Source organism: Scyliorhinus canicula, chromosome 5 (assembly GCF_902713615.1).
Source record: "Scyliorhinus canicula chromosome 5, sScyCan1.1, whole genome shotgun sequence".
In the NCBI taxonomy this organism is placed as follows: domain Eukaryota; kingdom Metazoa; phylum Chordata; class Chondrichthyes; order Carcharhiniformes; family Scyliorhinidae; genus Scyliorhinus; species Scyliorhinus canicula.
Window position 1 is genome coordinate 128119973 of NC_052150.1, and position 15179 is coordinate 128135151.

At 45.7% G+C, this 15179-nt stretch overlaps 1 protein-coding gene across 2 annotated transcripts in view; it reads right to left on the reverse strand.

Annotated features, from left to right (window-relative positions):
- Window positions 1-15179, reverse strand: part of LOC119966251 — a 142089-nt gene that overhangs the window by 98393 nt on the left and 28517 nt on the right. For both annotated transcript variants that reach the window (XM_038797613.1, XM_038797612.1), the window contains exons 6-7: window positions 9276-9374; window positions 6884-7020 (exon numbers count right to left, since the gene is read on the reverse strand). In XM_038797613.1, the coding sequence (XP_038653541.1) occupies window positions 6884-7020; window positions 9276-9374 (236 nt within the window). The remainder of the gene's footprint in view (window positions 1-6883; window positions 7021-9275; window positions 9375-15179) is intronic.

Sequence of the window (15179 nt, forward strand, 5' to 3'; positions counted from 1 at the left end):
GTTTAAAGTGTTGGGCATATTGGTTTTGGGTCGGGTTTGGTGGGCTGGATTAAGATGTTATGCAGGATCCCACGGCCAGTGTACATACGAATAATACAAAGTTTGGGGTGTTTCTGTTTGTATGGGGGATTGAGGCAGGGGTGCACACTGTCCCTGTTGTTCTTTGCATTTGCGATTGTGCCAATGGCGATGGCACTTAGGGTTTCAATGGGATGACGAGGTAAAGACAGAGGAGGTTGGAGCATCGAGTGGTGCTGTATGCAGATGACTTACTGCTGTATGCCACGGACCCGGGGGATAGTATGGATATGATTATGGGGCTATTGATAGAGTTTGATTTGTTTTCAGGGTATAAACTTAACGTGGGAAAGACAGAGGTATTCCTGGTTAATGCTCGGGTACAGGGGAGGGGTTTAGAGATGTTGCCATTTCAGCTGTCAAGTTGAGTTTTTGATATCTGGGAATAAGAATGGCACATCGTTGGGTCAGTTACATAAAGTAAATTTGGTTAATTTGGTGGAGGAGGTGAAGGAGGACTTCAAGAGGAGGGATGTTCTTCTGCTTTTGTTGGCAGGGAGGGTCCAAACATTGAAGATGACAGTGCTAAGTTCCTGTACGTCTTTCAGAATCGTGTGATTTTTGTGCCTACATTTTTTTGGAAGGTTGGAGAGGTTGATTTTAGATTTTATGTAGGCAGATAAGGACCTCAGATGAAGGTGTTTCTGGAGAGGGACAAGCGGAAGGGAGGGATGGCTTTGCCGTATTTGTTGAATTAGTACTGGACGGCAAACATGGATGCGGTTCAGAATATGGTCATGGAGGATCAGCGTGGGGGTAGATGGAGGCAGGTTTGTGCTGGAGGGTGACAGTACTGGTGCCTCTTCCCTTCTCACTGGCTAAATACTCCAAGAGCCTGGTGGTGGTTGCATGCAGGCAACAATTTAAGATTGAGGGCAAGTTGCTGTGGGCGCCGAGTTGTGGTAATCAGATTTGTTCAAGGTTGGGGTCAAAGGGCATGGGAGCAGGAGGGAATAGAGATGTTCAGAGATTTGTTCGTGGAAGACAGATTTGCAGAGTTGGTGGAAAGATTTCAGTTGCCATGGAGCTGGCCACGTTTGCGAGGTTGCCACCCCTGTTCGCTGCTTGAAAAAGATTGTGTCTGAGGACGAGGTAGGGGAGGGTAGGGGAGGGTAGGCTCTCCAATATTTAAGTTAATATTAATTACCTTGATGAGGGAGGTAAAAACAGAAATGAGGGGAGCACCTCCCATTTTAAATGAAATGTTGAACACGGTTTTAGGTTTTGTAAGCACGGGCCTGAGCGTATGCAAAAACCCCTCGCATCACACTGGCACTGAAATTCATATACCATATCTTGTGATTGGCAAAATATCTTTTGGCTTGGTGGACTTCCGGTTGTGGCTATGCGGAGCTAAGCCGCACGTTCGGCAGCTCCCGCTAGAAACGGACTTTGGGGCTCTTTTCAGGGCCCCCAACGGAGCTTTTACGACGATTCCCGACGTGGGAAGGGGTCTGCAGTAGATCCCCAGGGTTCTATGGTCCGGACCAGGAGTGGGGTGAGCAGAAAAGCGGCGGCAGCGCCCCTGGAAAAGCGGGGGGAAGGGAAACAAAATGGCGGCCGGCAGAGCCCTCGAGGAGTGGAGGCAGTGGGCGCAGGAGCAGGAGACCCTTCGGCGCTGCTTCCAGGAGCTGAAGGTGGAGTTGCTGGAGTCGCTGAAGGCTACCACCAGGGAGCTGCTGGAGACTCAGACAGCCCAGGGGGCCGCAATCCGGGAGCTGCAGCAGCAGGCCTCCGAAAGGGAGGATGAGGCCGCAGCCGTCGCGGGGAAGGTGGAGATGCACGAGGCGCTCCATAAAAAGTGGCAGGAGCGGTTCGAGGAACTGGACAACCTGTCGAGGCGGACGAATTTACGGATCCTGGGCCTCACGGAGGGGCTGGAGGAGTCGGACCTGGCGGCCTATGTGGTCATTTTGCTGAACTCGCTGATGGGAGATGGGTCCTTCCAGGGGCCCCTGGAGCTGGAGGGGGCCCACAGAATACTGGCTAGGAGGCCCAAGCCGAATGAGCCGCCGCGGGCGGTGTTGGTGCGGTTCCACTGGTTTGTTGACCGGGAGTGCGTGCATGCCAAGAGGGAGTGGAGCAGCAAGTGGGAGAACACGGAGGTTCGGATCATCCAGGACTGGAGTGCGGAGGTGGCTAAGCGGAGGGTCGGGTACAACTGGACGAAGGTGGTGCTCCGCAGACGGAGTGTGAAGTTTGGCATGTTACAGCCGGCGCGTCTGTGGGTCACCTACAAGGACCGTCACCATTATTTTGAGTCCCCGGAGGAGGCGTGGGCCTTTGTGCAGGCCGAGAAACTGGACTCAAACTGAGGGTCAGGGATGGGGGTTTTGTATGTGAATGCAACTGTGTTTAATTTTTTCTCTGGGGGGGGGGGGGGGGGTCTCTGTTTAATGCAGGATGTGTGTTGGCTTTAGGGTGGGTGGGGCCATGTCTTTTTGTATGGGTCTGGTGGACGGGTTCGGGCAGGGAGGTAAATTGGGAGTGCGGGGAGCTGGTGGTGGGGACTGGCAATGGGAGTTGCCCTAGAGGAGGCGGGGTTGGGCAGGGCAAAAGCGCAGGCTTTTCTCTGGTTGATGGGGGGGGGTCGTCGGGGCTGAGAAGCGCAAGCTTTGGCTGGTTGTTATTTTCCCACGCAAGGGGGGGGGGGGGGGGGGTGTGTGTGTGTGTGTGTGTTGCCACCGTGGGGAACAGGCCGAGAGGGGGACGCTGGCCAGTGGCGGGCAGGGAATGGGTTATGGCTAGTCGGCAGGGGAGGGGGGCAGGGAGCCCTCTGATCCGGCTGATAACCTGGAATGTGAGGGGGCTGAACGGGCTAGTCAAGCGGGCCCGGGTGTTTACGCACTTGAAGGGGCTGAAGGCGGATGTGGCCATGCTCCAAGAGACGCACCTGAAGGTGGCGGGCCAGGTTCGACTGAGGAAGGGGTGTGTGGGCCAAGTATTTCATTCAGGGCTGGATGAGAAGAATCGGGGGGTGGCGATCCTGGTGGGAAAGAGGCGTTAAATGTGGTGGCTGACAGTGGCGGGAGGTATGTGCAGGGGGATGCGGGTTGTGTTGGTGAATGTTTACGCCCAAACTGGGACGATGCGGGGTTTATGCGGCGCCGAGTATTCGGCCATAGTCATTTTGGATGATGCCCCGCACTGGGTGGACCTTGAGCTGGGGGAGGAGAAGGACCAGCGCCCGCTCTGGCGCTTGGAGGTTGGGCTGCTGGCAGACGAGGAGGTGGCCGGGAGGGTTCGGGGGTGTGTCAAGAGGTACCTTGAGGCCAACGATAACGGGGAGGTCCGAGTGGGGACGATCTGGGAGGCATTGAAGGCGGTGATTAGAGGGGAATTGATTTCCATCCGAACCTATAGGGAGAGGGGAGAGCAGAGGGAGAGGGAGAGATTGGTTGGGGAGATGGTGAGGGTGGATCGGAGTTATGCGGAGGCTCCGGAGGAGGGATTGCTGGGGGAGCGGCGTAGCCTTCAGGCCAGGTTCAATCTACTCACCACCAGAAAGGCGGAAGCTCAGTGGAGGAAAGCACAGGGGGTGGTGTATGAATATGGGTAGAAGGCAAGTCCGAAAGCGAGACGCAGCCAGGGAGACTGGGGGAGTGAAGGATAGAGATGGGAAGGTGGTGCGGAGGGGGGGTAGACGTTAATGGGGTCTTTGGGGACTTTTATGGGGAACTGTATCGGTCTGAACCCGGGGGGGGGGGGGGGCTTCTTGGACAAGCTACGATTTCCGAAGGTGGAGGAGGGGCAGGTGGAGGGACTGGGGGCGCCGATTGAGCTGGATAAAAGGATAGGGAGCATGCAGTCTGGGAAGGCGCCAGGGCCGGATGGGTTTCCGGCTGAATTTTATAAAATGTACGCGGACCTGTTGGGCCCCCTGTTGGTCCGGACCTTTAACGAGGCATGGGGGGGTGGGGGGGGGGCTTTGCCCCCGACCATGTCACGGGCGCTGATTTCCTTGATCCTTAAGCGGGACAAGGACCCTCTGCAGCGTGGGTCATATAGGGTCAGCCGATCTCGCTGCTAAATGTAGCGCCAAGCTGCTGGCAAAGATCTTCGCTACAAGAATAGAGGATTGTGTGCCGGGGGTCATCCACGAGGACCAGACGGGGTTTGTAAAGGGAAGGCAGTTGAATACCAACATACGAAGGCTCCTCAATGTCATTATGATGCCGGCTGTGGAAGGGGAGGCGGAGATAGTGGTGGTATTAGATGCGGAGAAGGCCCTTTATAGGGTTGAGTGGGGGTATCTGTGGGAGGTGTTGGAAAGGTTTGGGGAGGGGTTTGTCCATTGGGTGAAGTTGCTTTATGAGGCCCCGATGGCGAGTGTAGCCACGAATAGGAGGTCGGAGTACTTTCGGCTGCACCGGGGGACGAGACGGGGTGTCCCCTGTCCCCCTTGCTCTTTGCGTTGGCAATTGAGCCCCTGGCCATGGCGTTGAGGGAGTCAGGGAACTGGATGGGCCTGGTGCGGGGTGGGGAGAAGCATAGAGTGTCGCTTTATGCGGACGACCTGTTGCTGTATGTGGCGGGGTGGCCCATGGATGGGAGAGAACCTGGCAGTGCTAAGCACTGCACCGCCCCAAACTATGAATTAATATAAATGCTCTTATAAGTATATAAAAGGAAACAGCTAATATTGGTCCATTAGAATCAGGGACAGGAGAAATCTTCACAGGAAATGGCAGAAGCATTGAACAAATATATTGCATCAGTTTTCACAGTAGAAGACACACTACTTTTTGGAAAAAGGGGCTAAAAAGATTGAGGAAATTGGGAAATTAATATCAACAAAGAAAAAGTCTTGGAGAAATACAAGGGACTAAAATGCAATAAATCAGGGCTCAAAATTGGAATGTTGAAAAGTTAGTGTATGCGCTGGCTGTGATTTTCTAAAATTCACTGGATTCGGGAACGGTGCCATCAGATTAGAAGATGGAGAGCGTTACTCTGATTTTCAAGAAAGAAACAAGAGAGAAAATGTGAAACGACAGGCCAGTTAACTTAACACGAGTTGTTGGTAAAATGCTGGAATCTATTACTGAGGAAGTGTAAACAATGCAATTAGAAAAGCATTGTTTGATTAAAGTCAACATGGTTTTACTGTAGGGAAGTCCTGTTTAATAAAGTTATTGGAATTTTTTGAGGATAACTGTTTAGGGAGATAAAGGGTAACCAGTAGATGCAGTAAACCTGGATTTCCAAAACGCTTTCAAAAAAAGTGCCACACAAAAGGTTAATAGACAAGCAAAGTATGCATGGAGTTGGAGGTAATATGTATTGTGGATAGGTTAATAGATAGGAAGCAGAGAGTGGGTGCAAATTAGAATTTTTCAAGTAGGCAGATAGTGAATGATGGAGTGCCACAACGGTCAGTGCTGGGGCCTCAGCAATTTACAATCTATATTACTTATTTAGATAAAGAGAAAGAGAGTAATTTATCAAAATTTGCCGACGATACTAAGCTAGGTTGAAAGGTAAGCTGTGGGGAGGATAGACAGGCTGCAAAGAGACAAGCAGCTGAGTGAATATGCAATAAGCTAATAGAAGGAGTATAATATAGGTCAAGTGTAAAGTTGTTCACTATGGCCAAAAGAATAGACCAGCTGAATATTTTTAAATAGCTGAGAAACTTTTGAGGTGGGAGTGTTCAAAAAGAGTTGGCATGTTTTCACAAGGGACGCAAAAAATCAACTTATCGGTGTAGCAAACAATTAGGAAGGCAAATGGCATGTTGGCTTTTATCACAAGTGGTTTGGAGTAAAGGAATAAAGCAGTCTTGCTCGAGTTGTATTGGGTTTTGGTGAGATCACATCTGGAATACTGTGTGCAGTCCTATTCTCGACATTCATGGAAACAAATACTTGCATTGGAGACTGCAGAAATAAGATTCACCAAATTTGTCCTGTGATGAGAGGCTGAGCAAATTGAGTCTATTTCCTCAGAGGTTCAAAATGAGAGGCAATCTCATTGAAAATACATGATTCTGAAGGGACTTGATCGGCAGATGCTGAGAGATTGCAAGGAAATGTGGAGGCACAGTCCTGGGCTCGGGGCCGATGATTCAGGACTGAAACGTGGGGCAATTACATCCCTCAGGAGGATGAATCAGAGGGTTTGAATCTTTGAAATTCTCTGCCCCAGAAAGTTGCAAATGCTCCGCCACTGGATAAATTTAAGGCTTGGATAGACAGATACTTGGTCTCTCAGGGAATCAAGAGTTATGGGAATGGGCAAGATCAGCCAGAGGTTATTGAATGGCAGAGCAGGCGTAAAAGGACTAGATGGTTTGCTTCTACTCCTATTGCTTGGATTCTTGTATTATAAATCAGCCCTTTAACATTTGAGAGTTTAGATGTTTCCTTTGTATTTGAGTGACCAAAAATGAACACAACTCACATGTCACCTGCATGTACTTGATTGGGTCATTGCACACTTCAGTATGATGGCCTCAGACTTTCATTCTGATTTGGCAGTATAGCTCAGCATTCTTTGTTTCATTCTTGCTTCGAAAGACTCGCCATTGCAAGCACTGACTCCATCCATTCCCAGATCTCTCTCATCCTCTTCCCTACCCCCATCAGCATCTCTCGGAAATTAATTCTCCTTTCTATCGTCCAAAGACATAACATGATGGAATTACTCAAATTGAATTGAATTTGCCCTAAAGCTGAATGCAAATTCTGTGTCTGTCCTTTTCCAGTTCGTAACTGGGCCACCCCGCTACAAGTTTCAAACTGTAAGTGGGAAAGCATTATAAATTTTAATATTTAACAACTGACACCACATAAGAAGTACTTACCATATAATGCAGTCTGTGCTTATAGCCAAGTAAATGCGACATGAAGGAGGAAAATCCTCCTCGACAGTTGCAAAGTTCACAGAAGAATGCTGGATCTGGTGACCGTTCAGTCTGATATTCAATCACATAGTTCAGTCCTGTCGAAATACAATATATTCAAACATTCAATCTTTTTTTCCCTGATGACTTCTTTTTAAAATAAATTTAGAGTACCCAATTATTTTTTTTCCAATTAAGGGGAAATTTAGCGTGACCAATCCACCTAACAAGCACATCTTTTTTGGGTTGTGGGGGCGAAACCCACGCAAACACGGGGAGAATGTGCAAACTCCACACGGACAGTGACCCAGGGCCCGGATTCGAATCCAGGTCCTCAGCGCCATAGGCAGCAATGCTAACCACTGTGCCACCGTGCAGCCCTTTCCCTGATGACTGTTGAACGGAAATTGATTAGTCATAAGATAAGTTCAACCAAATTAGTAAAATTTATGACATTTTAGACAGAGATCTGTCCAAATAAATAATTAATGTTGCACACTTGAAAATCCTTGTATTTCTATTCCTTGTCTGTCTGCTGGGCATAAGCCAACATACCTGTGAATCAGTGAACATTGGAACTTCAGTTTCAGTTTTTGTTTTGCAAAAAGAATCATAAGGGTTTCCAACATATTAGTAATGGAAAGGTTTGGCAAAATAAAACAAGACAACGTCAATGGAGTAGCATGATGTTGGCCAATAGTGAGGTTGAGGCTCATGGAAAGTAAACCAGGCAGAAGCCCAACATCGCACAACTAGAAAAAAAAAGTCACCCTGGACATATTGTAGGAAACTTCCAATTTCATTAGAAAATAGATCTAAAAAGGCAGGTAATTAAAAATGTTAGGATTATTTATTCAAGACCTCTATTCTTAGAAATACATGATAGCAAACAATCTACTTTGATCAAGGATGCAACTGTAGCCCACTGCAGAAAACAAAAGCTGTCTAAAAGAGGCTAAGTGATTATAACCAACAAGGGCTATTTATTTACTGGGTGAAACCACTCGTCGAGTTTTTAAACACTGACCTACAGTACTTCAACTCCTTTTCAAGATGGCTGCTATTTGCAGAACTCCAAAGTCATTAAGGAATTGAGTCAAGCTGTCCAGAAGAACCACAAAAGACAATATGCTTAGAGGAATGTGAATGACTACCTCTCCTAACTCATTCACAAAACATTTAGACAATTACTTGTGTGTATTCAACTGAGTGAAGAATAAGCCATTAGACAAAATCACTTAAACCCTGGCTGACAAAGGAATTTGTTCTGCCATTATTTAATTATGTCTAAATCGTGGTCCTGGAACCAACTTACTATGACTAAGTTTAGGTAACTGGTCAGTTGGGGATCATGTGATGGAGGCAACTCATCCTCTTGTACTTTAAGAAACTGCCTTTCTCCATGCCAGCCAGAACATAGCAGCACCCGAGTGACCTCTCACTCTCCCCCTCCATTCATCCTACAAGTTTGAGCCCTGCCTTTTGTTCGACCACCGTAATAGCACAAGAAGTGCTTTAAGAATCAAGTCAGTAGCTACGGTTTCCGAAAGAAAAGATAAATCATCAAACATCTTTAAATTGCCTTAACAGAGAATCCAGAAGAGCTACCCAGCCGAAACCAATGAAGTCATCAATTGTACATGTGTGTGTGCGCCCTCAAATGCATGAGGGAGAAAATTGGGGAGCTTTATTATTTTAATTTAGATCAGGTATTAAGTGCAACAAATACAATTCTGTTACAAGGAGTGGGAAAATAAGGGAGTTATTCTACCCCATCTCACCTGACAATAACAAAAGTTTGGCCATTTCATCTTTGAGCCTATTCTACCATTCAATTCGATAATGGCTGATCAATACCCACCTCAGGTCGAGAGTGCTTGACATCCTTATCTAACAAAAATATTACATGGAAGGATGTCTTCACAAGAAGTATCCAACTTGACCATAGAATGAATGGCAGGCCCCTGGACAGCCAGAACCAAAAGAGGACTATGTGCACCCTTACTTGCCAGATGAAATCACTTCTGACTGCGAATGAGTGTGTCAATCCACATGGGATGCAGGAATATCTGCAACCCCCGCATCCCTTGGATTTTAAATGGCCAAGTTTGGTTTAGTACTGGCGTCATGAGGCAAAAATGTACCAAAAATTGAAAACAATTTATTAATATCATACATTTACTCCTTGGATAGTTTGCGATCAGTTACTAAGCACATGTGACATTACTATAATCCTGAAAAGTTGTCCTATTTACATACTCAACTGAAAAAATTGCAATAACAGACTAATTAATTGAATAGTACATGGTACAGTATAAAATAAGCATACTAGAAACGGAGAGGAAAAACATACCAATTAAAGGATCTTGTATACCAAACTGTCTTAAGTGTTGTTCCAAAAGGGATGAGCCATAGCTATGGTGTGAATCAATTGTTGGTACCCTTTGTTTAGCTATAAACAGAAGAACCCAAAATTAAACATGTACAATTACAAAGAAAAACTTGACAACATAATGTGACTTGCATGCAACTGTACTATTAAAATATATTTTTTTTAATGATCTAAAAAGATGTCAAATTCACTTTCAAAGAAAGCAATGTCTTGACACATCAATAATATTACTTCTGGTGGTACCTTGCTAAAGTTAGAAAACACTTGAATGATGTCCTAATCTTGTTGAATAAATTCTAATTTATAATAATTGGAAATTAAGTTTTAGGAGGCATGCCAACAATTGTACAAACAATCAATTGCAATGGGCAGGGGGGAAAAAGAGAGAAGAACATGCGGACACCAAGGTGATGTGGGACTCCTCAAGCATTTGCTAAACTAAAATATTTTTACCTAACGAATTGCAATGAGCTAAAGCAGACATCTCGGCTGTATTTTCATTGCCGGATTGGGAAACCCACACGGGGGCTAGTTCTTGCTATCAACCATGCATAGTATATTATTAGACATGGCCACCAGTGTTATTCTGAAATGGAAAGCCTTTTAGTACTTAGCTTGGCAGCTCCATCTGCTGAGGCAGAAGCTATTTTGAAAAAGGAGATAAAAGGGGGAACACCAAGTAAGTTTTTTTGCTTTTTCTCAACATACTTAGCTGCTTGAACATGACCCTAGGGGTCAACACCTCCAAGAGATGGCCAGCAGCTACAGGTGTTGCCCTTACTGGACGTGAGAAAAATTGCAGTCACATCTTCTTGGTTGGAGCCCACCATGATGGTTTGTGGGGTGCCTGCAATGCTGGTTGAAATCCCATTTGTCAACTCATTGTTTTCAGATATTTGGCCACCTGCTGCTTGTGGGCAGCGTATCAAACCCCAACCCAGTCTCTTGGATAATGGCTTGGAGTCAGTATTGTGGTGGGGAAATAGCACAATGGCTGACAGCACCGAATGACAGTCCTGCCCACCTCTGCTCTGGGCCCTGTTCTCCATTACAAATTTGTCTCAGTCTAAAAGGAGGATTACATACCTGGGGCGTAAATCCCGCCCCCGCCGTGGCCGGAATTCTCCGCCATCCGGGAATTGGCGAGGGCGGGAATCACGCCCCTCCGATCGCGTGCCGTCCGCGCCGATCGGCGAGCCCCCTGCGGCGATTCTCCGGTCCGCGATGGGCCAAAGTCCCGCCGCTGAGTGGCCTCTCCCGCCGCAGTGGTTTGAACCACCTCTGGTGGCGGCGGGAACGGGCCCCCACGTTGGCCAGGCCCGCGATCGGGGTCCACCGATCGGCGGGCGGGGCAGTGCCGTGGGGGCACTCTTTTTCTTCCACCGCCGCCACCATGGCGGAGGCAGAAGAGAATCCCCCAGCGCGCATGCGCCGGTGGTGACGTCAGCGGTAGCTGACGCACCGGCGCATGCGCGAACCGGCGAAGGCCTTTCGGCCAGCCCCGACGCCAGGTGTCAAAGGCCGCTGGGGCCGGTTTTGCCGCCAGTCGGCGTGGCGCCAACCACTCCGGCGCGGGCCAAGCCCCCAAAAGGTGCAGAGAATTCCGCACTTTTGGGGAGGCCTGACGTCGGAGTGGTTGGCACCACTCCGCTACACCGGGACCCCCTGCTCCGCCGGGTAGGGGAGAATCCCGCCCCAGATTCGGTCATCTTCATCCCGCATTTTACATGAACCCTCAAAACCTGGCAAAACTATTGCCCCAGAATCTGTGAAGCTAGGCAATCTTTTATAAACACTCAAATAGCTGAAAGGAAAGATGGAGTTCATTATAGAGCAAAATGGAGATCGTTTGTGGAGGCAGAAGGTATTGCTTATGTACTTATTTTGTATCACTCTTCAGTGAAGAGAATGCTGCAAATGTAGCAATAAAAGGTAGAGGTAACAAAAATATTGGACAGGATAAACATGAAGAGGAGAAGAGAAATCTTGGCAGCACTCGTAATAGAGAAGTCCTCCGGTCTGAATGGCGGGCACATCCTAGGTTAAGGGAATACGGGTGGAAACTTCCAATCCTCCATAGATTTAGGAGTGGTGCCAGGGGACAGGAAGGTTGCAAATATCAACCCAACATTGAAAAAAGGGCGAGAGGGATAAACTGATAACTGCAGTGCAGTTAGCCTGTGGAAATTTAGAGACAATAATCCAGGAAATAATTAAATGGCACTTGAAAAAAATGCGATAATCAACCAACAAATAACTTGTTAAAAGTAGATATCATCTGACTCCCTTGATTGAGCTCTTTGGCATTAAATAATGTGGAGGATTGATGGGAGTAGTACAGTTGTGCTTATGCAGACTTTCAAAAAGCATTTAATAATGTATTAAACAATAGACTTGTTAGTAAATGAGCCAGAGGTGTGGTTTTTAAATAAAGGAAGAGTTTTATGACCTGGAACGCACCACTTGAAAAAAATAGTGGAAGAAACTTGGCTACCTACTTGAATGGCAGAAAATTGTATGTAGTTTTATGTGATTTTTGTTTCTTGCTTCACTTATAATCCATGAAAGACCAAGAAACAATGCCCACAAAAGGCCAAGAAGCAATGGATAATTTGATCAATGTAAGAATCTTGTTAAATATACATGTTCTGCTGTGCATGCAGAATAAATAGCAATGTAGAAGTTGGAGAACTGTTAACCGTTATCTGGTCAAGTTTGAAGAGATATACTTGGCATCAATAGAAACATGGCACAAATCCTGCAGAAGCAAGATAGGTAAGCAATGTCAGATAAAAACGTGACTTTACTGTTTCTTGAGGAAGCCCATAAAACCAAGAGAAATATCCAGCTTCAGAATTCATTAACAGTAAGGTCATTACGGGAAGATCATGTTTAATAAGTTTTTAGTTTAACTTAATAATTAGGTAGTCAAGCATGGTTGCAATGGTTAGCACTGTTGCTTCACAATGCAAGGGTCCCAGGTTCGATTCCGGCTTGGGTCACTGCCTGTACAGAGTCTGCACATTTTTCCTGTGTGGGTTTCCTCTGGGTGCTCCGGTTTCCTCCCACAAGTTCAAAAAGACATGCTGTTAGATAATTTGGACATTCTGAATTCTCCTGGTGTACCCGAACAGGCGCCTAGGGACTTTTCACAGTAACTTCATTGCAGGATTAATGTGAGCCTACTTGTGACAATAAAGATATATCAATCATATTTTATCTTGTGTAAACATGGTCATATTGTCTATAATTGTGGTCAAAGTAGAACAATATTACATGATAGAGAGCCATAACTGCAGAAGTATTTCCATCTGACAGGTAAAAAATACATCACATGGCCCTAGGCTAGAACAAAGTTATAGTGTCTGAAAGATAAATATTTACTTGCTTTCAAAATGTTTTAAATGTGTGTACGCTTTTGTTCTGTGTGAGTTTAAGAGCTGAATTTTGCAATCAGTTTTTCAGCTTGGTAGATTTTTTACATTATTACCAGCGAACATTTATCATGCTGTGCCTTATAACGTCAGCTTTAATCCATTGATTGATGTATCTTTTACACATATATACAAGATTTTACCAGAGATCTTCAGCTCCTCTATTTATAAAGCTTTATGCAATTATGCTGTTTTGCTTTGACCTGAAGTGAAAATGAAAACTAGCCATTTATGAAGACATATGGTTATAACGTAGAAATTGAAAAGGCACATCATTAAAATGATCAAGACTCAGAGGTAACAGGTTTTACATTTCAGGAGAGGTGGTTTCTCAAAGGAATGCAGTAAGAGCCATTGGGTGGGCGGAGCAATAGTAATAGGAGATTCTATCATAAGGGGATCAGATAGATAATTTTCTGGCTGTAGATCGGACATCAAGATGGTATATTACCTCACTTGATCAAGGATGTCACTGAACAGCTGCAGGACATTCTGAGAGAGGTTGAACAGCCAGAAGTTGTGGTCCAGATTTACGACAAAAATAGTGCTGGAGAAACCCATGGGTCTCAAAGCCAATGACCACAATGGATGTGGTCATGGAAACAGTGGATGTGTTGGTTGGTATCTTCCAAGATTCTGGAGCAGTCTTGGCAAATTGGAGGTGACAAATGTAACCCCGCTATTTAAAAAAAGGGAGAAAACAGGAAGTAACAGAACGGTTAGCCTAACATCAATAGTAGGGAAAATGCTAGTCCATTGTAAAGGATGGGGTACCAGGACACTTAGAAAACATCAGCGGGATTAGACAAAGTCAACATGAATTTATGGAAGGGAAATCACATTTGAGTAATCTGCTGGAATTTTTGACAGATGTAATTAGTAGAATAGATAAGGGTGAATCAGCGGGTGTGGTGCTTTTGGATTTTCAGAAAGCTTTTGATAAAGTCTCACATAAGAGGTTAATGTGCAAAATTAAAGCACACGGGATTGGGGGTAATATACTAGAACGGATTAAGAATTGGTTAGCAGACAGGAAACAATAGGAAGAAAGGGATATTTTTCTCAGTGACAGGCAGGAACAAGTGGGGTCCTGCAGAGATCAATGCTTGGGCTTCAACTATTCACAATATACATAGATGATTTGGATGAAGGAACCAAAAGAATATTTGCAAGTTTGCAGGTGACACAAATATTGGTCGGAATGTGAGTGGTGAAGAGGATGTTAAGAGGCTTCAACGTGATTTAGGCAAGTTGAGCGAGTGGGTAAACCACATGGAAGATGCAGTATAACGTGGAAAATGTGAACTTCAGACAGAGAAACAGGATAACAAAGTATTATTTAAATGGTGATAGATTGGGAAATGTTTACGCGCAAAGGGATCTGGGTGTCCCGAGTACACCAGTCACTGAAAGCAAGCACCAGCCACAGGAAGCAGCAAGGAAGAGGAGTACAGAAGCAAGGATGTCCTTACTGCAGCTGTACAGGACCTTGGTGAGACCACACCTGGAGTATTCTGTGCGGTTTTGGTCTCTTTACTGTAGAAAGGATATACTTTCCATAGTGAGTGCAGCAAAGGTTCACCAGACTGATTCCTGAGATGGCAGGATTGTCATGTGAGGAGGCATTGGGTCAATTGGGCCTGAATTCTCTGGAATTTAGAAGAATGGGAAGTGATCTAATTGAAACACAAAATTCTGATAGGGCTGGATGCGGTTTCCTCTGGCTGGGGGCTCTAGAGCAAGGGGTCCCAGTCTCACGATTCGGGTTAGGCCGTTCAGGACTGAAATTAGGAGAAACCTCTTTACTCAAGGTGGTGAGTCTGTGGAATTCTCAACCAAAGAAGGCTGTGGATGTCAAGTCATCGAATATATGCAAAAAGGAAATAGATATATTTTGAGACTCTAAAATGTGGCAAGGGCTATGGGGAGAGTACTGTGGTATGCTGCTGAGCTAGAGGATTAGCCATGATCATAATGAATGGTGTAGCAGGCTCATAAGGCTGAATGTCCTACTCCTGCGCCTATTTGCCATGTAATACAATTCATAAAAACTACCTCTTTCCCGAATTGTAGTAGAATGAAGTGCATAAATTAGAAACCCTGGAACTAGTCGACAAAGCTGGTCTCTACATCTCAAAAAAAGAAAATAAATTTACATTATTTAACTCCTGTTCACCTATTTTGGAAATATCTCAAAGCACTTCACCTACAGTGAGCTGCGAGTCAAATTGAAGCAACATTTCCCTCAATCAGTGGTGATGTTAGAGGTATAGACATCTATAGATTTTGGAGATTGAGGAACCCAATCTGAAATGCTAAAAGCAAGCAACTAAAATCACGAATGCCACAGACAGATGCCCAATAAGGTATGCAAGAGGAGCAAAAGTGAATTTCATATTAGAACAGAAAATGATAGGAACATTCAACAAGT